This window comes from Lissotriton vulgaris, chromosome 6, assembly GCF_964263255.1.
Source record: "Lissotriton vulgaris chromosome 6, aLisVul1.2, whole genome shotgun sequence".
Lineage (NCBI taxonomy): Eukaryota > Metazoa > Chordata > Amphibia > Caudata > Salamandridae > Lissotriton > Lissotriton vulgaris.
The window spans coordinates 1062107255-1062133715 of NC_141694.1; the positions used below are offsets into that span (position 1 = coordinate 1062107255).

General features: G+C 45.8%; 1 protein-coding gene across 1 annotated transcript in view; it reads right to left on the reverse strand.

Moving 5' to 3' along the window:
• FSAF1 (40S small subunit processome assembly factor 1) overlaps window positions 1-26461 on the reverse strand; it is a 138534-nt gene that overhangs the window by 32765 nt on the left and 79308 nt on the right. The window contains exons 4-5 of the mRNA XM_086927132.1: window positions 16314-16409; window positions 11677-11763 (exon numbers count right to left, since the gene is read on the reverse strand). Coding sequence (XP_086783258.1) covers window positions 11677-11763; window positions 16314-16409 — 183 coding nt within the window. The remainder of the gene's footprint in view (window positions 1-11676; window positions 11764-16313; window positions 16410-26461) is intronic.

Genomic DNA, 26461 nt, shown 5'->3' on the forward strand with positions numbered 1-26461 from the left:
CGAAGAGGCTGAAATGCCAGAAACCGGTCCCCGGTAGCTTGTCTCCTTTCTGGTAAAGAATTGGCTTGGTAGTTTAGTCTGCCCTGTTCCCATGATGCACTGGGCCAGGGACAGACTGATTTGCATATAGCCAGGTTCTGAGCTGGGATGGGGCAGTGAGATAAATAACGGTGATGGATCAAGCCCTGATCTTTGGACTGGGTAAGAGTGGTCTGCTCAATTCAGACACTCTGTTCATCACCACCCCCTTTTGTAAATCGATTTTGGCCACTATAGGTGTGGCAGGGTATACTCAGACATGAGTCCCTTTCTCACTGCTCCATCAGGATTCAAGCAAGCCGGGCCGAAGAGGCTGAAATGCCAGAAACCGGTCCCCGGTAGCTTGTCTCCTTTCTGGTAAAGAATTGGCTTGGTAGTTTAGTCTGCCCTGTTCCCATGATGCACTGGGCCAGGGACAGACTGATTTGCATATAGCCAGGTTCTGAGCTGGGATGGGGCAGTGAGATAAATAACAGTGATGGATCAAGCCCTGATCTTTGGACTGGGTAAGAGTGGTCTGCTCAATTCAGACACTCTGTTCATCACCACCCCCTTTTGTAAATCGATTTTGGCCACTATAGGTGTGGCAGGGTATACTCAGACATGAGTCCCTTTCTCACTGCTCCATCAGGATTCAAGCAAGCCGGGCCGAAGAGGCTGAAATGCCAGAAACCGGTCCCCGGTAGCTTGTCTCCTTTCTGGTAAAGAATTGGCTTGGTAGTTTAGTCTGCCCTGTTCCCATGATGCACTGGGCCAGGGACAGACTGATTTGCATATAGCCAGGTTCTGAGCTGGGATGGGGCAGTGAGATAAATAACGGTGATGGATCAAGCCCTGATCTTTGGACTGGGTAAGAGTGGTCTGCTCAATTCAGACACTCTGTTCATCACCACCCCCTTTTGTAAATCGATTTTGGCCACTATAGGTGTGGCAGGGTATACTCAGACATGAGTCCCTTTCTCACTGCTCCATCAGGATTCAAGCAAGCCGGGCCGAAGAGGCTGAAATGCCAGAAACCGGTCCCCGGTAGCTTGTCTCCTTTCTGGTAAAGAATTGGCTTGGTAGTTTAGTCTGCCCTGTTCCCATGATGCACTGGGCCAGGGACAGACTGATTTGCATATAGCCACGTTCTGAGCTGGGATGGGGCAGTGAGATAAATAACGGTGATGGATCAAGCCCTGATCTTTGGACTGGGTAAGAGTGGTCTGCTCAATTCAGACACTCTGTTCATCACCACCCCCTTTTGTAAATCGATTTTGGCCACTATAGGTGTGGCAGGGTATACTCAGACATGAGTCCCTTTCTCACTGCTCCATCAGGATTCAAGCAAGCCGGGCCGAAGAGGCTGAAATGCCAGAAACCGGTCCCCGGTAGCTTGTCTCCTTTCTGGTAAAGAATTGGCTTGGTAGTTGAGTCTGCCCTGTTCCCATGATGCACTGGGCCAGGGACAGACTGATTTGCATATAGCCAGGTTCTGAGCTGGGATGGGGCAGTGAGATAAATAACGGTGATGGATCAAGCCCTGATCTTTGGACTGGGTAAGAGTGGTCTGCTCAATTCAGACACTCTGTTCATCACCACCCCCTTTTGTAAATCGATTTTGACTAGAGCCCGGCACTTATTTTTTCACAAATTAACCACTGGCATATAGTAAAACGCAGGTTGAGTGATTGAAGTTGAATGAACTTTAATGAATACAGGCACCGGTAGTTATTATCACTGTGCCAAGTATGGGAGAGTTGGGTTGGAAGCTGGGTACGGGGCTTGTTAATTCTGAGAGATGCTGATTTGTTGTCTAAGCTAACCCAGACCTTTGATAACTGTTACTTTAAGAGGCTATCACACTACCACCACTGGTACAATTCTCTTGCACTCATGGTGGTGACACCAAAGTACAATATGGCGCACACACTCAACAACTGATTCATGACTAATGTAACTTTCCTAACATGGAATGTTCGGGGCATTAACGATCATCGCAAATCCCGCCTCATGCATGCGTACCTTGTGAGATATAACATAAATGTATGTTTCTCGCAAGAAACACATATATTCACTACCAACACGGCCCAGCTTTGTGCCCGTTGGTGGGGGGATTCCTACACATCCACATACTCAAATTATGCTAGGGGAGTAGCCATCTTGCTTAAAAAGTTGCTTCCCTGGCACAATGGGCACACTCACATAGACCCAGACGGCCGATATGTGGTATTAACAGGTACACTTTATTCTCAACCGCTGGTTATGGCAGCCATATATGGTCGCAACTCTGACAACCCTGGTTTTCTCCTCTATGTTTGGAGTTTGCTAGCGAAACACAGCCGCCGACCAATAGTGTGGGGCAGTGACTTTGATGTTGCGCTACAGGGAAGTCTGGATCGCTTGGGCACTAGACTACAACACCCACAAGCCACAAAAACGCTAAACTCGCTTACAGCCGATAACGTGCTAGTAGATGCGTGGCGGCACCCCAGGGGACGCGATAGCCCCTGTATTTCCACCTCACATAACTCCTAGTCCTGCATTGACCTGTGGTTGGTATCTAAAGACGTAGCCAATTGGTCCACCTCTGTTCGAACACCTTGCGCGCACTCTGTCCGAGCATTTCCTTGTACGTCTGATCCTTCAGATCCCCCAGACCCTCCATAGCGCCTTCCCCCACATGCACTGAGGGATACGGCGTTTAAGGAAGAACTCCGCAGCATCATTTCCGACTTTTTCGACCTAAATGCTGGCTTGGTCAGCTCACCCTCCACGTTATGGGAAACTTTTAAAGTATTGCATTGCTAATCAATCCTGGGGGCTCCGGCGATCGAAGGGACCCAGGAAAGGCTGGAAGCAGAAATCAAAACACTAGATAAAATATATAGCCCCAATCCCACATCTGACACATTAGTTGAGATTAGATCCAAAATGTCAAAGTACAAAACTGGGGCAGAGAGGGAAATAAACTACTTGGGATGATAAGAGCGGGCTCGACAATATGGGCAGGGAGATCGCCCTGGCAGGACACTGGCTGGCCTACTCAGGAGACCACATTCTTCCTCATATGTGACTGAACTGCTCGATGGAAACAGCCGCAGAGTCACAGCTCCTGCGGAGATAAAGACAGTGATGTCCTCCTTCTACTCTCAACTTTACGCGGCCGGTGCGACGAGCAACCAGGACACCTTACATCAAGGAGACCACATTCTTCCTCATACGTGACTGAACTGCTCGATGGAAACAGCGGCAGAGTCTCAGCTCCTGCGGAGATAAAGACAGTGATGTCCTCCTTCTACTCTCAACTTTACGCGGCCGGGGCGACGAGCAAACAGGACACCTTACATCAATATTTTGAATCAATTGAACTGCTCTAGCTAGACCCGGGTCACAGAATACCTGGACGAGCCGTGTACAGCGGAAGAAATTGCGGAGGTCATTGCTGGCCTCCTGGGTGATAAAGCCCTGGGTCTGGACGGACTAACATCCACCTTCTAAAAATAGTATACTGCCATACTTATTCCCCATCTCAATGAAATGTAAAATGAGTCCGTGACAGTAGGCAAACTCCCTCCCTCCCTCAGGAAGCAGTGATCACAACCATACTTAAACCAGACAAGGCCCCTAAACTCTGTGATTTCATTACTAGACCGATCAACATAGACAATAAAATATATGCAAAACTATTAGCGAATCGACTATTTCCACTTATGCCTTTAGTTGTATGCCTTGATAATCTGGTTTCATACCGGAAAGAGCCACATCACACAATCCATGCACAATATTTTCGGTCATGCATCAAATCAATCCCTCCTTACCAGCAGTGGAGGCTCTCCTAGACGCCACCAAGATGTTTGATTCGCTAGATTGGCCCTACCTCTTCTCGCTCCTCGGGTGTTTGGGTTTCAGTGCTGGCTTTATCCACAAGATTAAAATGCTATATGCCCTCTCCCTGGCACGCATCAAAATAAACGGCCAAATCACTGGGCCCATCATGATTGCTCGGGGCATGAGACAGGGATGCCCACTCTCCTCAGTATATTTTGCCATTGACATGGAACTGCAGGCGGCATGGCTGCGTCAACACCACACAGAGTGGAGCATTGGCTTTATGGCCAGAGGGCTAGTGGTGTCTATGTATGCCAATGATATTACTTTATACATTCACGAACCACATAAGAATTTGGAACCCATTACGCGGGAAGCAACTTATTTTGGTGGCCACTCGAGAATCCACATCAGCTGGAGCAAATCTGTATTGCTTCCCCTTACCGCAGCTACCGTCCTTCCCCAAAAAACATACCCACTAAAATGGTCAACAGAACCAAGGAAATATCTGGACATGTGGCTAAGCAGAGACCAGGAAGAACTTTGGAGGGCGAACTATGGTCATGCAATAGAATGGCTTGAATCTAAGAGCCAGATTTGGAAAAAACTCCCGATTTCAATGGCTGGGGTATTGCGATAGCTAAAATGGTAATCTTGCCCAAATTTCTATATCTATTCCTCAATATCCCGCTACACCTCACAGCACAGTTCTTATAGCAGCCTCTCCACTAGACACTGCGCGACCTCGGCGGGCCTGGGAAATGGATATGGGCACGTATATGCCCACGGACCTTTGGCAATACTGCTGTAGCCAAACCAAGCGACTTTCCCCGAACTACAGATTGCGGCTTATACATTTTAAATATCTACATAGACCATACTGCATCCCAGAGGGCCTCTATAAGATGGGCCTGGCTGATGATGCAAGATGCTTGTGGTGCTCCGTAACGGAAGCCACATTTATGCACCTGGCCTGGACATGCACGCGGGTGGCGGACTACTAGTGTGCCGCATCGTTGTACTTGCTGTCCTGACCAGAGGTGCAGAGGAGGAGAGACTACATCTCTCAGGGGGCACGCTGACCAAGCCCACACCTGGAAGCACTCACGGGCTGACCGGCGCCTACTTAGCGCCTCGACGCTCCAGCTGGCGCAGGAGCCGCTTCGTTGTACTTGCCGTCGTGACCCGAGGTGCAGAGGAGGAGAGACTACATCTCCCAGGGGGCACGCTGACCAAGCCCACACCTGGAAGCACTCACAGGCTGACCGGCGCCTACTTAACACATCATCACTCACGCGACGCGCGCCGGGCGAAGCCCGGGCCAAGGGCGGGCCCATTTGAGGCCGTTGGACCGGACCGGGCCACCCCTCTTACTTGTGTCACCCGTACATCTATGACACCAAATTGAACGGTAAGTACAAGCTGGGTCGTCTGATAGTATTGCAAGATGTCTGTACGCGTAAGTAATAGAAGTAAGGGCATGAATCAGGGTGGGACCTTAACAGGGACACTTGATAACTTTATCACTCGGGAAAATTCAGTTATAGATCAAGGGATTATCCTTATGGAGCGAATGGTTTCACAAGAACTTGCCCTTGCGAAGAGATCATCTATGGGACATTTTGCTAATGCCCGTACTCCAGAGCCATCTCCACGAACGAATATCATAGATGCACCTGTGACAGTTCATAACCCTCCTACTACGCTGGTTCAGGATATTATCTCAATAGCTGACCAGCTTCAAATATCCAAGTCTGCACAAGCAAGTATAGTGTCTAATCACAACTCTCCCGAAAGACCAAACACTAGACAGACGCAAGGGAAGCTACAGGGAGCAATACCGAAGAGGAAGCGGGGGGCTAATGTACCTGGTGGAGGAAGGAGGCCCAAAGTCGCCAAACAAGCTAATAACAGCAATTCATTATCAACGGATTTGGGAAATGTGTCTGTGAACCAATTAGGGTCATCTGGGCCTTCATTGCCGCCTGCACCGATTCTGTGTGCATCTAAACTTGCTGGGACAGTTATGGTATTGGAGGACTTTGATCTCGATAAAGGGGGGGGGGGTTGCGCGTTATGCTTTCATCCCAAGCACCATCTTCCTCAAGGGGGAATATAGCTAAGCCGTCAGCTCCTGTGTTATTACCCGTTGTTACAACTATAGAGGGTGATGCTGCTAAATCTACTGTTAAGTCTATTGAAACCCCCCGGGGTGTACCCGATTCTGCCCCATTTAGGAAGCTGAGAGTTGACTTACCTCCAGAATCAAGCCCGTACACTGTAGTTTTAACAGGGGTACCAGAGTTGAGTAACCCTAATAAGGAATTATTTATGTCCCTAAAAAATAAGGCAACGGACTGGTTGAACAGAAATAGACCACTCCCTCATAATGTCACTTGTGAAATTAGGATGGTGCGTAGGGTGCCCTGGGTAGGGCATACGCCAAAAAATATGCAAGGCGATTGTGTGCTCTTAAACTTCAGGGACCCTCGTATCGTGGGTCATATTTGTAATGGGGTACCTCTCAGTAACGGGTCAACGATTCAACCTCTCCCATTATCTTATTTTTACCCTCCATCTTACAACTTCGATATGGAAGGGGACTGGTCTCTAGTAAGGCATTGGGGTAGAGGGTGGGGGGCTGGAGATTGGCATGAGAACCCACGTAGTTTCAGTCAAATACCCACACAAAACAGGTACAGTGGATTAGAGATGGTTGATTGACTCTTTTACCCTGGTGATATCCCCCCCGGAGTCTCTGACAACGGGCGTATAGTACATCTTGAGAGAGCGACTGAGGTCGGAAGTGTTCGAACATCATGTGTCCCCCTTTCAGTCGCAAGGGATAGTAATGAAGTTAATAATGTCCCTTGTTCTGGAAGCACAAAGGGAGCTCAAGTTCCGCCCCCAGTAGAATTCAAGGTTATGGATCATAATGTAATTTCCTGGAACATTGCTGGGTTAGCTGGAAAAGTCAAGGATCCGACCTGGATAGTTTTTATAAGATCCTTTTCGGTGATATGTCTGCAAGAGACCTGGCTGGTAGAGAGTGACATATTTATAGAAGGTTATAAATGTTTTTTTATACCAGCAGAGCCGTCACGAAGTGGCAGAGCTAAAGGGGGATTGGCCGTGTACATTGATTTAGCACTGTCCTGCACCGTCAAAATATTATCTACTTGCAATACTGACATTCAAGTATTGACGGTTAAAAGAGGGAAGGAAACGTTATCCCTAATTAACTTCTATAGTGCTGTAAACCCAAAAGGGGATTGTAGACTTGTTGATCTGGGTAACTTTGTTAGGACCCACTGTGAGAGCCTTTCCCATCGAATCCTCATTACAGGGGATTTTAATGTACACCCTTGTGGGAACCCAAAGAACACTGAAATTGGATCACTGGGCTGTCATAGGATGAGGGGCCTACATTTTGAACATACTTGCCGGGGTGATCTGTTGAACCAGCTCACAAACAAATTTGATCTAATTCCTGCCATGTCTCTGGCGGATGATTGTAGCTTTCAATTAGTACCTACATATAAAGGCTACATGGGGGGGGGATCTTATATCAATCATATCCTTCTCTCTAGTGGCCTCTGTACATCTATATTAGGTTTTAAAGTTCAGGACAACCAACACAGTGATCACAACCCAGTTTGTATTCTATTGGGTGGCAACCTTCTAAAACTACGGGGAAAAATACAAGATGGTGGCGCTCTTAAATACACGGATGGAAGGCGATGCCTAAATTGGGCTAAGGTGAACTCGGACCAATTATATGACTAGATCAATAATTCTTGTGTTACCGAGTTATCACTGTGTGTGACCCCAGTATCCCCCCCCCCCCCAGATATTCTTCAAGCTTTTGATGGTATTGTATCTAAAGTAGGTGAAATGTTAACTGTTCCATCCTCGGGCTCCGTTTGTAGTGACCCCAAATGGTTTGATCACTCCTGCTCCAGGGCATGTCGTGAATTAAAGGCGGCTCTGAAGATTAGCCCTAGGGACCCGATACAGATCAGGGCATCACGCCTTTTATATAAAAAGGCTCTGGCTAAGCGTAAGTCAGAAGTAAAAGACGATATTTGGCAAGATCTGTTAGACCCCAAAATTCTTGGTAATAGCGAGAAATTCTGGGGTATTATTAACAAACCTTTATTTGAGTCGCCAGGTGATACCTCAGTTGGTACTAACAAAACTGAAGATGAGTGGGTAGCCCATTTTAGTACTATTTTTAGCAGTAACATTCCACAGTCAGAATTTATGAGATGCGAACAAGGAGTAATCCCACCACGTTTTACCATCAGTGAGGTTGAGAAGGGCATCACGGGGTTGTCAAGTAATAAAGCGCCAGGCCCCGATGGCTTGCCCCCAGACCTTTTTAAATCAAGGGTACCTCTCTGGGCGCCTGTCCTTACTGCTGTGCTTAATGCAGCTGCAGAACATGGCTGCCAAAGGTCGTGGGGGATCTCAACGATAGTGCCAGTTTTTAAGAAAGGGGACCGGAGTAGCACCTCCTGTTACAGGCCGATATCCTTAATTGACTCTTTGGTTAAAGTAGTGGGTGGAGTAATTTTGAATAGATTAACAGCCTGGGCGGAAGAGCATGAGATAATTTCCCCAATTCAATATGGCTTTCGGCATGGTCACTCCACAATTGCACTGTGTCTTAACTTATATATGGTCTTAGGAAAGTACACCCTAGCGCGCCAGGGTACAATCCATATGGCGTTCATGGACCTGTCCTCAGCTTTCTATTGGGTTAATAGGGGCAAGCTCTGGGAGGTCATGGGCAACATGGGTGTGGAGCAAAATCTGGTTAACCTTTTGGCGGGCCTGCACCAGGATACCAGGGTACCAGGGCCAATGTAAGGTACTCTCAGGACCTTAGGGTGTCTAGGGACTTTGGTGTCCACCGGGGAGTCAGGCAGGGTTGTATTTTGGCCCCGTTCCTTTTCAACTTATACATTCACAATTTGGAGGAGTCCCTATTAAATACTGGTGCTGATTACCCTTATGTTGGGCGTAAGGGGTTACCTGTTTTATTATACGCGGATGACGCCGTCTTGTTGGCTAGGACCGCAAGAGGGCTTCAAATTTTATTAGAAGCTTTTTATAGCTTTATGAAATCCCGTGACTTATCTATTAACAATACAAAATCCTTCCTAATGCAGGTAGGGCAACGTAATAAGAAGCCATTTTTATTTCGGGTTAATGAGGAGAAGATCCCTACAACAAAAGCCTTTTCATATTTGGGTGTCCTTTTTGATGACCAGCTGAATTGGGGCCTTTCAGTCCAGAGCAAAAAGGGGGGGGATAACCCGGGCAAACGCGACCATCTTTAATTTTGCCAGGAAAATGGGCAAACGCCCTATTGCTGCACTGTTAAAGATCTATCAGGCAAAGAGTGTGGCGATATGCTGTTACGGAAGTGAACTCTGGGGGTATGTGGCAGTTAATGACCTTGTGGTGGCAGAAAACAACTTCTTGAAACAGCTGTTGGGGGTCCCGAGGGGAACTTCCAACTTAATAGTGCACGAAAAATCTGGTATCCCCTTTCTAAGTGATACTATAGCACTACGACCACTAATTTGTTGGTTAAAATGCTGGCTAAAAAAAGACCTGCCTTTAAATCACCTACTCATGAGAGAAGCCTTATCCTGGGATAATATGCTTAAAATTCCGTGGTTAAAGTATCTGAAAGACTGTTTTTTTACTATGGGGCGTCCAGAACTCTTTTTAAAACCAGATTCTATCAGGGCTGCCGACGTGGAGTCTGTGAGGAAAACTTTTTCCCTCTCACAATACTTGCTTCATGAAGAGGTGGAATTAAATAAATGTAGTGTCCGGAAATATGTCACCTTGAAAACTACTCCGCACATGGAGCCTTATTTATCGTGGCCAATGTCGGGCTTTGATCGCCATCTGTTAACTAGGTTCCGACTGGACTTTTTCCACCTAATGTTAGCTGTCCCAAAGGGTTGCCACCGAAGTCAAGTGCTACCATCCTGCGGCTGCGACAATGAGTCTCCGCAGGATTTGGTGCACTTTTTATTCATCTGTCCTTTTTATGATCTACCTCTGAGGTTTTATCTCAAGCCCTCCTTAAAAAACTGAACTTCACCCAGGTTAGACCTGCACTCTGTTATCTGCAATTGTTAAACCCCGAAAGTACTTTATTTGTGATTGGCTTCCTAAAATCAGCCTTAAAATTTAGAAATAGCATGTAGCGTTAATTGCTCAGTACTGCTCCTATTAGTCTATTCGCCCAACTGTGATTGATACTTTTAACATGTGTTTTAAGACCACTATTGTTTTATCGTGTGATTTTATCAATTGTGCTTTTATGGTTGTTTCTGTTTGAATAACCGAATAAAGAATTTGACCTGAACTAGTGTGCTATATGCGCAACAATAGGCGCCATCACACTAGCCCTCCCTAACGCCAGCTTTGACTACATGTTTATTAGGCTATGTCAAGGAGCTCCCAAAAATGCATTGATGAATAATTGCGATGCTACTACTGCTGGCCAAGTGTAGAGTGGCAATTCACGAAGGGTCGCAAACCAGCACCATCAGTTAAAGCGTAGCTGGCTGACGCGCACACTATCAGATGCACTTGACCTCATATTGGGGCTCCTGCCAATAAAAGCCACCCACACAACATCTGGGACCCACTTATACCTTCGCCAACGCCAAAATAAACCCACACTCCCCTAGAGCACAATCAGAACACAAAGCACACCAAGACTTGGCGGGAAGAGAAACCATGAGGTTACCTGTGTGCACAAGAGAATGGACCCCACAAACTACCCATTCCAGCTAGATTTAGAATAACTGTATGTACCACTGTGTATAATGTGGTTATGCATTTGTGCCAAATTGTTGCCGCAATTGAGCATTACCAACTTACTGTATCGGAATGACACTAAATGTATGCCTCTGTTGAGCTATGAATAACGCATTAATAAAAAAGAAAATGAACACATATGATCTTACTGAACCTTTCATGGCTATTTTATTCATTTAACACTGTTCCCACAACTATAGTGTATTCATAAATTTCATTGGCATACTTCAATTTTCAATGGTCGTGATGAACAATATAAACATGTTCTAGGAAATGTGCGAGCATTTTCATCACAGCCAAAAGCAGGCAGTACAAAAAATGGTCTATATTGTCACTGGGCACAGGGCCAAGACTAATTTGCATATGGCTGGGTTCAGTCTATCCATAAATTGTTCTTTTTGCATTTGTCACCCCGAGTGGGACGGGTATGTCCAGACGTGGGTCCCATGCTCTCCATGCCACTAGACTCAAGCTAGCCTGGCTGATAAGGGCTGATAGCCCGAAACCGGTCCTAGGATGATTGTTTCCAGTCCAGGGAGGACCTAGCTTGGCAGTTCGGGCTGGACTGTTCACATTAGGCACAGGGTCAAGACTGATTTGCATATGGCTGGGTTCAAACTGGAATGGCGAGCAAAAAAACAATGGATTTAGGCCCAGATCTCTCTACTGGGGTGAATGTATGACATTGTTCTGCAGTCTGTCCATCAATTGTTCTTTTTGCATTTATATTTTCCTTGGGCATACCCAAATGTTACTATGTTATAAAGAAATGTTTAACGTCACCCTTTCCCCATGTTTGAAGCTCTAAGCACTAAACCTTTATCTTCTGGACTGGAATAATATATTCAGATAAATTATGGGTGGTTTATGCTTGCACATAATATACCATGCATTAGATGTTTAAGTCAAATGTTCTATGCAAATTATATGACAGAGTGAACATTCTGATAAGAACATTGGGGCCTCTTTCTTACGAACCTTCACACTTTCTTCTTTTTTTACAGTTTTCTTTTGCTTGACTTGATCCTGGTAAACTTTGTAATTCACATACTCCTTTTTAGGAGGCTGAAACAAGAAAAATTGCCAAGATTAATGGGTGTTTGTATAGAATAAAAGAGCAAAACAATCGAAATCATCTCAGCATAGAAAGTTAATAATAATGATATCACAATAGGGCAACCACAAATCATCTGTTTAGAGAACAAGTAAAAATATTATTGAAAGTTTGATTCAAATCAAGGCCATCATAACTCAAGAGGAAGGCATTTGGAGCTGGAGGACTTCAAACAGAGATTGGTCTTGATTTATGTTCCGGTTGTTCCTCAGCACTGACCACATTTTTATAAAATGGGCGTGTAGCATAGGTCTTAGTTTTATGTGAATTGAAAAGTGATTTCTATACACTTTAGGAATTCCAGCAATGTTCAAAATGCCTTCTGTCGTGGATTGCCTTTGAGCTGGAGGGACCTTGCAATCTGTATACTTCTACTTTTCACGTTTTGTCTGCATACGTTACATAAAGGATGCTTGCATCAGCTTATCTATCTGACGAGGGTAAAAGAATAAGGACAGAATCGGTAAACAAAGCAGTTTTTAAAACTACCCATAGAATCAGCAGAAGTCACTGCCGTGGCCCCATTTGTACATTCCCATTGTGACTTTTTCTATTGAGATGCCTCCTTTCACAGTGGCGAACCGTTCAGGTGCCTTAGACGCTTATCAAACGTAGGAACATGGAGTACCTAGGTCATATAATGTTAACCCTTAAACTGGTTGTTGGCTTTTTGTGGCCAAATAGATCCATAAAAAAAAAATTGTACTGAAATACAAGGCCCACTACAGACGATGCTGCAATGTTTAAATATAAAATTAAAGACATTACTATATAAGTAATTAACACACATAAAAGACTCCGTAAAACACTACTTAGAAGTGGTAAGGCTGGCCAGGCATGGAGACAGCGGAGTTCTGTAGCATGTCCCCACAGAAGCTGCTTATGTCACCCTCTGGATGAAGGTACAGTGGCAGGCTGGTGTCCAACAACTGGGTCTGTCAGGGCCATGGCGGCACAGATCCGTGACAGACCTGCCAAATGCTGCCAGAAATTAAGGCATTGTTAACCTCACTGGCCCGAGTCAGTCAAGATGGCGGTGGTGCAAAAGTGACTGCCGCATGGCGGGGTTAGAGAAGATGATGATGGTGGTAACTTGAGAGATCAGGGTATACGGCCAACCCGGGGCACTTATCCGACATTTAAAGGTGGAGAAGAGCAGCCATGACAGAATAAAAGGAGGGAGCTATCAGGCTGGCAATTTCAGGGATATACACCCACGCCTAGAGGGCTGGAGGTGGCTGCGGTTTAAGGGCGAACAGCGGAAGTAGGAATCTGCGCCTATTTGGGCCCAGTATAAAAAGTAGGAAAGAAGCCCCATTCGTCTGGTCAGACTGAAATGGTCGTCTCTCGAAATCCCCCCTCACCTGCAGGGCCATACTGGGAATCAAAACTGGCCCTGGCAAAGTGCTCGGCCGGCCCCCCTTGGGGGGGTTGTGACCAAACTCTTTGCCAGGGCCAGTTTTCGGCTGATTTTGTTAGAGCCGATTTTTGCAGCTATGCTGCAAAAACGGCCCTGTAACAAAAACGGCCCTCAGGGACCCAAACTGGCCCCCACCCTTGCGGCCCACCGGGGGATTGCCCGGTGCCCGCAACGGCCAGTCCGGCCCTGCTCACCCGGCCCCACCGATCTTACCTGCAACAGCCGCGGCTGAGTGACCAGCTCCTGAAATTAACCACAGTGGCCGGGAAGAGGAGCTGCAGTGGAGTAGAGTGCGGGGCAGCCGGCTCCCCACTGCGGCACAACCAGGGTTGGATTGGGATAAAAAATTGGCCTGTGCACACCAAAAAGTGTCCCACATTTGCATATTGCCTTTCTGAAAAGGGGGTGTATTACAATGGTTGCCAAACAACTAGTGACATTGACCACATCATCAACTGAGGGGAATTCTCAGTGAGAGGCTATTAGATCATACTGAACAACTTTAATTTCTCATATCGATAATTAGTTATGTTTGTCTAACACTGATGTCACAATTCTATTTTTAAATTAATCCTGCAGGACTGTTAGGCCTGATATGCAATGGTCATACCACACCATCATGAAGAATGCCTACAGAACAGTCTGATGCATTCTGCAGAAATCCTGCTGGATATAGCTTCCCATAAACCCTCAGTAAAAGGAGCAAGTTTACCAAAAACATGCTTGTTATACGATGTTTGAGCGGCTTTTACTGTAAAAAACAAGATATACTTTTGATCACCAAAAATACTGACTGCTACTCCTTATACGATTATGACCTCAGAAACAATGGAAATAAAACAATTTATTTTCGGCACATTTCCTGGTGTATCATAGAGAACCAAGGTTTAAGTGATTGACCGAAGTTATAAATGTTTATTTTTGCGCCCAACCTTTTGGTCTTTACATAGAAAAGGATCAACCATGCGTTATTTGTGCAAAATAAATGACATACAATGGTAGGCTAGTGGAAAGAAGCAACTAAGGTAAGTTGTAGTGGGGGACACCATAAAGTATGATTGGTGTTACAAATCAGGAAATAACAACACTCACTTCTCTTGCTGGTACAGGACAAGTTTTGAGTATTTTCAATTTCTGTGTGCGTTAGTTAACATGCACTCTCAATTAAGGGTTGCGTGGCGCTGCACAGTAATATGCAAAACATCTCAAGTTGAACAAGGAGCGAAAATAGTGATTTCGAAAAGGCTCAAGCACAGCTGGATCAATGGGCTGGTTTTGAGTTAACTGTATGAGAATAATTAGGAAGCCTTCTACTCCTACTGCTTACTAGCTTTAATCAGAAACAACAACTTAAATTCAGAAGAGCCCAAAGGAGGTGTGCAACCCAAATGGCAAAGCAGGTTATGTAAGTGGGTTTGTAAAGTGTGCTATCACTGGAGAAGGTATCTTGGCACTGAACAGGGGTGAGTCTAGCTAAACCTAGGGCCTATTGGGACTACTTGAAAAGCCATATCTTCACCTTTTTGGAGAACTTAAGTAGTGAGGAGGATGCTCTTTGTGTGTAGCAGCAAGTTGTTCCACGCTTTAGGAGAGACGTAGGAGAAGGCTCCACTGTCGGATATGGTTTTACATATGCGTGGAATGTGTGCAAGGAGGAGTTCAGATGAATGGATTTGTCTGGAAGGTTTGTAAAAGCTGCTTGAAGGTTGAGGTATGGTAGGCCAGTGTTATGAAGTGCCCAGAAAGTTGGAACTGTACTGGTTTGTGAATGGGGATCGAGTGGAACTCTTTCAGGTGTGATGTGACATGAATGCGGTGTGAGAGGTTGAGAGTCATCAAGGCTGTAGAGTTTGAAATGGTCAGCAGCCTTACGGTGCCATTTATTGTTGATTGCGGCACAGAGAGTATTCCCATTGTCCAGCTTGCTTGTGACGAGGGCACCCATGATAAGTTTTGGTGCTAATTGGGAGCCATTTGAAAATCTTGCTCAGGTTATAGAAGTATGAGGCGATGCCGGCATTAACTCGGGCGGTCATGTTGAGTTTGCTATGGATGACAATCCCGAGGTTTGTGGCGTGTGTGATAGGTGTCGGTCCTAGCTCTGTTGGCCACCTGGTGGAGTCCTATGGTGAACTGCTCCTCCCAAAGATCATGATTTCGGTCTTGTCGGTGATCAGCTTCAGACCGCTGATCTTCAGTCAGTGGGGGATTTCAATCATGCAGGCATTGAATATGATATGGATTCTGGGTGTAATGTCCATGAGGGAGAGAAGAAGTTGTATTGATGTTGTGAAAGTAGATGATGCTAGTCAGACGGAACATGAATGAGTTGAAGAGGGTCGGGCTCAGGGAGGATGCTTCCATAACGACACAGACAAGGTTTGTGGGGTCCGTGGTGTGTAGGACCAGGCTGACTGAGTCCTTCCGGTCAGTAAGGAGCAGATTCATCAGAGTGTTTGTCCTTTGATTCCCTTGTTGTGTAAGCATTAGATTAGGAGGAGGAAGGGGGAGACCATGTCAAACAGAGGAAAGGGTCTAGGAGGTTGAGGGCAGCCATGTCTCCTCCATTTAGAGTAATGCAAATGTCATCTTTGGCAGTAATGAGCCTAGTTTCCATACTGCGATTGAGTATGAAACCAGACTGAGTGGTGTTGAGGAGTTGTTGGTCGTTGAGGTATTCAGTGAGGTGTCTGTTGATGATTTTGTTTAAGACAATGACCTAGAAAGATAGGAGGGAAATCAGTCTTTTGCTGGTGAGTGTTGAAGGGTCCAGGTAGGGTTTCTTCAGCAATGGGAAGACAGTTGCATTTTCTGAAGTGTCTGGGTAGGTAATGGAAGAGGGGTTGAGAATGGGTGTGAGTATGGCGCTGATGGAGCCCTCTGGAGTAGCCATGGTGGGGGCACGAGTCCGATGGGGCCCCTGAGTGGATGAACTTCATGGTGGCGGCAGTTTCTTCTGAGGTGATGACTGATCATGTGGTATAGCATACAGAGAAAATCTCAACATTTAATCTAATAAGCTAAGTATAAAAGCAAAAACTTCAATGATACAAGTGGAACTATCATTTTAACAAAACGTACCTTAGCACCAAGCATGATGGCACGCTCTTGTTCAAAGGTGCGCTGTTTCTCTTTCCTGTATCCGGTTATTCCAAACCTGTGCACTTCCAAGCGGGCCTGGGAAAATAAAGCAGAAATGAAGAAAATAGCTGCACACCAGAGAATTTGGTACACCAGCAATTACTGATAACATTTCAACCTTTTCTTAACTGCAATTTAGCTTGTTCTTTAAGTAAGCTTGTAGTAATTTAGGTCAGCCTGAAGTGAGGATGTTGTAGTATATTCAGGGAACTGTAAAAAAAAATTCTGAAACCGCCTTTCTAGAACTTCCAGTTTTTGATTTGCCAAAGTTTCCCCAGATTCCATCTCCGATCGGATTCCATGGTGTGCCTCATTTCAGGTTCAGATTGTTTTTCAGAAATTGCACACTCCAATAGTGAAAAATGCTTTTAAAAAAAAGTAGATCCATATATTAAGTTTTATTAAAATACTCACTAGTAAATATTGAATCATAGTTAAAGGCTGTGAATAGCGACCATTATCCGATATCTTGCCAGATTTATTTATGGAATCAAGAGGTTATGGTGTTCCAGGGGTATACTGAAGTTGTCAGGTCGAAATAGCCTGGGATCTAGTTAGGAAAATTGTAAGGCAGAATGTACAGAATACAACAGAATTAACAAGGATATCAATTATATTACTATCTTCCAAAATAAAAATATAATTGGGTGAGGAAAGTACAGTTAAGGGATCATGGACTCTTACATTGAAACAGAAAAGATAGCAGGGATGGTTTCATCTGGACCAACTGGAATTAAGCAAAACTCTGTCAGCATTAATGGATTAAGCAGGTAAAGGTGGAGAAGAGACAAAGTGGGAGCTCTTGGGGAAAATTAGTAGATGCTGATAGAAAGGCTAAACAGAATGAAACTGCTAAAGCACGAAGGCCTTGTAAACAGCTCTCCATTGTAAAGCAGAGAGCGAATAGTCTACAGCAGAGGAAATCTAGCTAGAAGTTGCTGGTGAGAGGCAGCAGAATACATTTTAACCGATAATTTCAGATAAGTATGTCAGGAACACGATTAAGTTAGAAAACATCCAGATGTGGAAGGAAGTAAATGCCTCTAGATAAAGTAGTACTGAGCTCAGACGAGAAGCACAAATTAGCATTAAGGTAGTTCATAATGTTATCATGTAGGATTTTTACTGATCACATGGCAGGGTAAAGCCACAAAAAGCAGTCAAAACTCTGGGCCCTAAAGACTGCACAAGATATGCCTGAAGTAGACAAATGGATCTAGGTTCCAATTATTCTGAGCATTATCAATGCTAGAATCTTTACTGATATAAACTTGGGAAAAGATTATTGTACTACTGTTATTTAAAAAGGGAACCTGAAAAGACAATCATGCCAAAATATTTGGTAAAGTGTCCATGATCGTCTTTGTAAGAAGGTAGTGAAAAGTGCTATTTTTGACCCTTACCAATAAAAGTTTCAGCTATCTGGAGTAAGAAAGATCAAGAACAACAGCCTGTAGATGAAGAGCCACAAATACTGCACTACAAAGACAAACATAGAATCACCTATGTTGATTGGCAGGGCACAAGACCCCACTGACCCTAGGTAGGAAACAAAACTCCATAAATGGCGTACCATGCTTTTCAACCCCACAAGATAACATACAATGATAATAACATTATAGCAACAGATATTCCTTACCTATATTTAAAAATTTGCCAGCTGGCCCCACAGCACAGTCAAGTACAACTATCATTTGGACAGAATGTGGTGGGAATAATAGGGTAAGGAGACAAAATGCAAAAGTAGTTTACCAGTGGGAGAGAGCATACTTTCTGCCCACAGTATTCTAGAGAAGGGTGTTACAGCAGATCTTCAGCAGACTGCGAAGTCACCACAGGGAGGCGGTCCAAGATACCACCTCTGAATTGGCGTGGATGCCACATTTTCTTAATCTACTGAAAACGCTGAGGCGTATTTGTCTTGGCTGCCTTATTCCACTGCAGCAGCAGCTAGTGCCACTGGTCTGACCTCCTGGGCTTGGGAGGACAAGGAAGTACCCACAGACCTGGCTGAATACTGTTCTTCTATTTGGAAGCATTGGGCTCAAGGAGGACGAGGATGCAAAAGCTGCTCAATGTCTATCACTCCGCTTTATCCCTCTGCCCAACCCCAAGCGTTCTCCAGCTCTGTGAAGAAGTAAATATGTTGGTTGGCCAGAATATTCAATTTGGCTGGGAATAGTAGAGCATACTTCAAGACTAAGGCCCTGATCTAGAGTTTGGTGGATTGTACTCCATCCTTCAGGGTGGAGAAGCACATTACATCTGCCACCCTGAAGGCCTGCCATCTGCCAAAGTTAGAGATTACTGGCGGCCCAGCAGTGACCTCTGTACCATGACTGGCACAAAAAGTACGCCTTGTTTTAAAACTCATCCAAAAAACTTTCACCAAATTTTTGTTTAGCAAAATCAAGAAGTTTGTTATAGAAAAAAAAAGAAAAATACAAATCATGACCTGAAGGCGATGGCCCAAAAAAATAAATAAAGCCAACACACCACACAGTTCACCATAAACAGGGCAGGCGGTGTAAGACCCTTCATGAATGTCCTTTACTTCATTAGTCCTTCGGACGAAGCTTTCAGTCGAAAGAGACAACTGGGTCTCTGTAGACAAAACTGACAGTATGCCCCACCTCAAACAGAGCGGATGGACCAGGTACTTCTTCACATTTGCAACAGTGATTCATTTGCCAAACCCTAAATCACTTTTGTAAGTCTCTCGGCTTGCACTTCATTCTGTCAGAATAGGCTTAACGATCATGTATGTGAAACCAGGGAAGACCATAGTTCTGATGCCTTCAATGTTGAAACATCTGGCTCTTCCAAGGCATTGTGAAATAATGTCGCTATCTCGGTAGTCCAGCCGTTCTGTCATTTCGGGCCTAGGGGATGCCCCCAGGGGTGGGTAATGAGCCAAGACACTATAGGCACTTTTCAAATGTAAAGAAGGGAGACAGTCCTTGAGGTTCCACCATGTTGGCTAGCCACTTTTCTATAAAGAGTGTTGCGTTAGAGCACTTACACTCAAGGTAGGGCCCGGGTGCCGCATGCGGCCCTCCTGACCTCTACATGTGCCCCCCTGGTCAACAGTAGCACTGGGCTGCTGTTTACTCCACTCAGCGCCAACATTAAAAAGATGGGGCATGGCAACGCAAGATGGCCAATAGCATGTGCTTCTATGGGGCTACCAACAAGCCCCATATTATCCTGGGGAATCCTGCCAAACCTGGGGGAATTTTGGCTTTGCACTGTGAGGCACCCTCCCGACAAGCGCCTGCACCAAGTAATAAGGACTGGTGAGCTGGTGTGACCTGTTTCTATGACATTTCTCTAGGCCCCACATGCGGGCTTGGAGGCCTCTTTACAGCTGGGGAGATGGCTGAAGCAGCATTGCTGCAGCCGGGGCCAGCCTCTCTGGAGTGAGTGAGTGCCTTGCCTGTGAAGCGGAGAGACCTGCCTGGTGTCCGGAGGAGACTTTGGTGGGGACCCATCAAGGTCTGTGTACCTGCAGTGGCAGACGGGGCTGGAATCTCCTGGGCGCTCCTACCTCTGCTAGAGAAGCCTGTTGTGGCATGGCCTCGGAACTTCGGGAGGCCTGGAGACCAAAAAGCGGCCTGACCTCTGGGGCAAGTATTGCAGTGTCGGCTGTGGTGCATCCCCCCAGATAGCACCTGGGGTGCCAGCGGCCAATGGACTGGATTGGAGGCCGGAGGGCAGAGGTGACGCTTGTTTGGGTCGGACCCCAGTGGAAATTATTTCAAAGTGCGGCTGACAGGAGCAAGTTGAATTGCTGCCCATCATTGCTGGGGGGCTGCCAAGGCTGTCGCCACCCTTGCTGTAGGTTAGAGTAAGACCTGTTGGAAGGCAGCAGTGGCTGTGAATTAATTGCCTGGGAGGGGAGTTGGAGCCCCCTGGGCTGTGACCTTCTGTTGCTGAGAGACGTGTGCTGCATGGCTGGTGTTGGATCCTCAGGCCTTGCTAGCCTGTCTACACTTTTAGTGTCTGGCTCTCTGGGACTGAAGGGTGCAGCTGATTGATTCTGGCCATACTGCGGTAATCTTTTGTGCACTGACCTCCGAAAGGTGTCTGAGAAAGTCCGGTTGGCCAAGGGTTCAATTGAAGATATTCAGACTGAAGTGGCCACCTTGAGGAAGCAGGTAGCTGGGGTCACATCTCAGTTAGTGGCCCTGGAGGCTAGGGTGGAAGAGAGGAAGGGGCAGTCCCACTGCAATATTGTGTGCTTGCTGGGGTTTCCGGTGCAGGCGAACCCAGATTAGTTTGATGAGCCTTGGATATGTGGCACCCTGAAGCCCAGTGCCCTGTCCCTCATGTTTATCATCGCCTCTCCCTGGGGCTCCTCCACGGGGTATCATTGCCTGCATTTTAAGCTAAAAGGAGAGGGATTGTATCCTCAGGGCGGCCAGGGATATAGATACTGCCAAATATGAGAAGCAGAGGATCTCCATTTATCCAGGCAACGCCAACAAGGTACAGGGCGGCCGAAAAAGGTCGAGGTCAAGGCTAAGGTTTGCTCAATGGGCGTTCGCTAAAAGTTGTTATACCCGGCTAGGTTGGGAGTGATCCTGATGATGTGTGGCGCTGGCTGGAGGTCTGGGATAGGGGGCCCAGGTTATGCACTGGATCCTGGAGAACTGGAACCCCAAATTCGGCTGAGGTGGAGGGTTCCAACTGGAGAGGGGGTGGGGAGCCTGAGTCTGAGCACCGACAGTCCCCGATCCTTCCAAGGGGTGGAAATCCAGGAGGATGGTACCATGGTTCAATCAACCCAGCGACCGGGGGAGGGGTGGGGGTGGGAGGGATGGGGGTCATTGGGGAGAGACGCACTTTGCCAATGCATTAAGATAGTTCGAGATTTGAGGCCAGCCGAGTTTGCGACGGGAAGTGGCACTCAATGTGGTCTTGAACTCTGCAGTACTATTCAAAGATTTTTGCCTCCCTTTGCAAGAAGGACTCATCAAACTGTTTGTTCATCCATTGTCTGTAGAATGTTAGGGGTTGAACTTTGCCTACATGGTCTGTTGAACTACATGGTAATAACTGTTGTCGTACGCCATGTTCAGGCTCTTCCGAAGGCAAGATATTCTGTGAGTGGGTCATGTCAGGACATCAGGGTGATTGATAGGAGGCACTATAGGCTGTAGTTCAGGGAGAATGCATCTCTGGCATTTGTACGCACCTCATAGCCGACCTGAAGTCACAGGAGGCTAGACGACTTACAGAAACGGAAGGTACACTGATCTGATGTGAGAGCAACAACTTTAGAGGTCCATTGAGCGCTGCACTCCTTCTGGGATACACTGGATAAAACTACACTGAAATCCTACTGCAATTGTTACAGACAGAGGGTGATAAATATGAAAGCTCCTGGCATGGGTACTATGGCAAGAAACGGAGGTCCCCACTATTTTACCTATACGGAACGCACTGGGTCAATTGCAAACCCGACCTCTGGAAATTCTTTCGGCCCTGCAGTATCACTTCAAGTTGGTGTCCTGAGATGGCTCAACAGATACTGTGTTTTTTAGTCAGAGTGGGGCTTCCTCAGTTGCGGAGGGAGGTCATACATGACCTGGAGGAGGAACTCTTTGGAGATGGTGGGTTAGACCGTTAAGGCAATTAACAGGTCCAAGGTTCTGGGTGGAGATGGGTTCCCAGCGGAGTTCTATAACACCTTGTCTTCCGCCCTCAAAGAAAAACTGCTGGAGGTGTATCTGGTGGGGATGGAAAACGTCTTCTACTGAAGACTATGCGAGAAGGGATAGTGTGTTTGATACTAAAGCATGGAGGAGACTCTGCTGATCCTTCAGTTAACAGGCCCCTCACTACACTCAATATGGCCATATGGGGAGCTAGACTATGGACGACTAGCTCAAGAAGGTACTGGACCCCTCCAACTCCACTGCATCGTTCCTTAAGGACTGGAAACACAATGAAGTGAGGCCCCTGTTGAAGAAACCATCTGCTGAACTAGCTGATCCAATGAACTACCAGCCCATCTTGCTTTTCCTCTTTCCAGTGAAGGTTATAGAAAAGGCAATACATCAGCAGCTCACCAAATACATGGAACACTACAACCTCCTGGACCCCTCTCACTCCAGATTCTAAGTCAATCACAGCACCGAGAAAGCCCTGATTGCGGCCCCAACGACATCAGGGCCCTCTTGGACCATGGCAAAACAGCAGCCCTCATTCTCCTGTATCCGTCAGCCACCACTGCCAGATTACAAATCAGAATCCAGGAAGACACTCTCAAATGGATCACCTCATACCTCACTGATGAACCCAGAAAATCTGTCTCCCACCATTCACCTCAGAAACCCTCAGCCCCACCCTCTTAAACACATACATGACCCCCTTGGCCGAGAGTCAGATCACATGGACTCAACATCATCTTCTATACCAACGACACCCAGCTCAACCTCTCGCAGTCAGAAGACCCCTCTATCACCAGAGCCAACTTCTACAGATGCCTCATGAATGTCGCCAACATGATAAAGGACAACTATCCCAAGCTCCACACAGACAAGACGGATGACCTCATCTTTGGGAACAACACCTCGCCATGAAACTACACTTGGTAGCCTGCTAAGCTCGGCCCTTTACCAGACCACGCACACAACCTCGGCATCAATCTGGACAGCAAGTTATCTATGCAGAAACAAGTAAATGCAGCCTTGTACGCCTCCTTCCACACCCTAAGCATGCTCTCTAAGATGTTCAGGCTTCCAATCAACACCAGAAAGACCGTCACACAGGCCCTCGTCACCAGCAGGCTGGTCTACGGGAACACTCTTTACATAGGAAACACTGCACACCTCCCGAAGAGACTACAAAAAATACAAAACTCAGCTGCAAGACTCATCCTCAACCTCCCAAGATGGACTCACATCACCTCACACCTCAGTAATCTACATTGGCTCCCGATCAAGGAGAGATGCCAGTTCACAATACCGACCCACGCATACAAAGACTTGTACAATCAAGGACCAGCATACATCAACAAACGAATGACCTTCCACCAACCAACCAGACACTTGCTATCTCCCTCTCTCGCAGACACCCCCCAGATCCACCTCGCCAACAGTTGAAGACACTCCTCTCAATTGGCGGCCAAAGACTTGAATGACTTTCCCCCTGCACCTTAGAAAAGCTGCATCTCTCCAAGAATTCAGAAAAGGACTCATGACCTGGCAGTTCGAATGAACAGAGCACCGCGAAGCAGCTAGCAACTCCAGCACCTTGAGACCTTCAAAGGTGATTTGCCGTCATTAATAAATCCTGACTGATTGATTGAATAAGTTACATACCAATAAATGAAGACAGAAAGGGAAATAAGACAAGCATGTGACAGTTTCCATCTAAATGGTGGGAAGCCCACTTTGGAATGAGACAACGACCATGTCAACATAAAGGGACGTATAGTCATGTATTCGTTTAAGATATTCGGGAGTGTAAGTGAAGTTGTTTTGGAATCGTGATTGGAGTTATGAATTTAATCTTTTATTTAACAATGCAGCTTCTTTAGAAGTGTCACATGGGAAATTTTTGTGCAACCTAATTCTTAGCCAGACTAAGTGTTTCTTCCGTAATTCTAGGTGCATGGTGTGGCCACGATCTTTTGGTGTTGGGGTGCTTTCACTTTTATGCTAGAACATATACTTGTTAGTGGGATGATGCTGCAACTGACATCTTTGTATAATTGCCTACTAACCATAAATTCTAAGATAAATAGTCTTCTGTATATTTTCAAATGTTGGTTGAAGACAGGTGCATCTTCGGTTTTTATGGATAAATTGATCACCGTGCATTTATTGATGCTTTCTTTGTTCCTACCATTAGCAGTCCTGTGTTGTCACTGCTGAGGCTCAGAAATTTCAGAACCTATCCAATATTTGATGACGGAGACTAACTGCATATATATCACCACGCAAGAGATATTATTTCTTACATTTTGAAGATCTGTATGCCACTTGCAATCGTGTAGTGACTTATCTTTAGACTGTATACAGCATCATGCTTGGATTTCATGCTGAGGTTAGCAATCATTACCAAAAGTGCTGTCCATTAAGCTCCTCGTGTTGTGATGGAGCTAGAGGAGACACAAGTGTCCATCAGTTCAAAGTAATGTTTGCTTTGAAAGTATGAGAAATATGTTTTGGAAACTTAGTGGATGTATTCTGATTCTTATTTTTGGTCTATAAAAATAGGATATTTTTCTCATTGAATGGTGGTTAAAACTTCTGGTAGCATTTGTACGGATCTCGCAGCCTCACAATTGATAAATTGCAATTCTTGTTTCATAGGTATGCATAGCTGTCATGAAAGATTAACACTATCTCCTACAACACTAAAGGTATAAACAATATGGCACTTGCCAGCACTATGTACACAAAAATAGATGGAAGACTTGAATCAGTTTCAGCTAGCGCTAGTTAGCCTGGGCAGCACTCCCTTTCACTACAATTGTTTAGCTCATCAGTGCCATCACAGTGGACAAACTATATGCAAATCAATCTTGGCATGCACCGCAAAGGATAATCCGGACCAAACTGCAAGGTTAGGTGGCCTCTGAACTGAAATACAAGCAACCCCAGACCAATTTTGGCCTACTTAGACCTCGTTGGTTAAGTGCACCGTCGGTCCTAGGACAATGTGAGTTATGGACTCAAGTTTTGCATAGGGAGATTGGCTTAGCAAAAAAACTGATAGATGGAAAACTTGAATTAAGCTCAGCCATTGGTAAATTCTGTGGGCAACATATCATTCCATCCTTTTTGACTTGTTGGTGCAACGTAGATAGGGACCAACCATCTGCAGTCTTTGCCCCACCCCACTGTTATATTCCCGAGTTAGGCCCATGTAGCAAAGTAGCTTATTTCTTACACTGTCCTCACAATTAACATTTTCAAGTGTGACCTTTTGCACAGATTTGAGTGCACAACAATGTTGGAACTTGTTTACACATCTAGCTTTGGACAACATTATCACAATGCCCTGAACATCATATACAAGGTCTTGTTTTTGCACTATTTACAAATGTCATCACTATCTTCGTCAACGAGGCAACAGGGCTATCTACATATCCATAACTTTGCTAATCTATGCGCACACCGCGAGGCTGCTTTCAAATATAAAAGATGAGCCTCCATCCCGATAGATTAGTAGAGGGGGCACTTTCACGGACACTGAGGTCCTTGCATGCTGAGAAATCACCACCCAGCGGTCCGACAACTCATGAGGGTGTCCAGTTCATGAACAAGACATGGTCCTTTACTGTATCCCATCAGGTGGTGGGGTTGTGGCTTTACACCTACACACACACTAGGTACACTTAGAGTAGGGTTCGCATCATAGGAGTACCCTTAATTACTGCCTTGTGTTATATGCATGCATATATGCTTTGTTTTAGCACCATGGTGGAACTATATCTACTATTGACGCTTTTGGTGCTTGTAATGAAGTTGATCTGATTCTTCCGAATAATCATTGCAGCACACGTATTTTATGCAAGAATTACGCTAGTTCAATAAATATTATTGAAAACGCCCCACTGTGTATTCTATGTATATTTCTAAGAGAAGTGAGCACGAGTGACTGAGCGAAAAGTTCTGTACTGTTTCCATGATCCCGGAGGGGTCAGGGTTGTCATGTTCAGTGGTTGCCAGAAACCATTCGCTACCTGATAGGTTAGGGGAGATTACGATGGTACTGAGAGCTAGCTGGTCCATAGGCCAACATATCCTGTAGGGGGTGTCTGGAGTCAGCCTGGACACCAAGCCCCTAGTTTATGTTGTCCAAAAAATGAGCAGATCCTGCAGATTAGTAGGAATTACACAACACCACAAGAGATGATCCAGACCAAACTGCCAGGTCGAAGTCCCCTCTGAATAATAAAGCAAGCAACCGTTTCAGTCTTGTTAGGCCTCTTCAGTGAGAAGCAAGTAGGGTCAATGGCACAGCAAGTTGGTGCCTACGTCTGGGCATACCACTTCAAGTCAGGAAGACTCACGTAGCAGAATAACAGATACACTCACTACTAATTACTGTGGTCAGTATTCCACTGTATC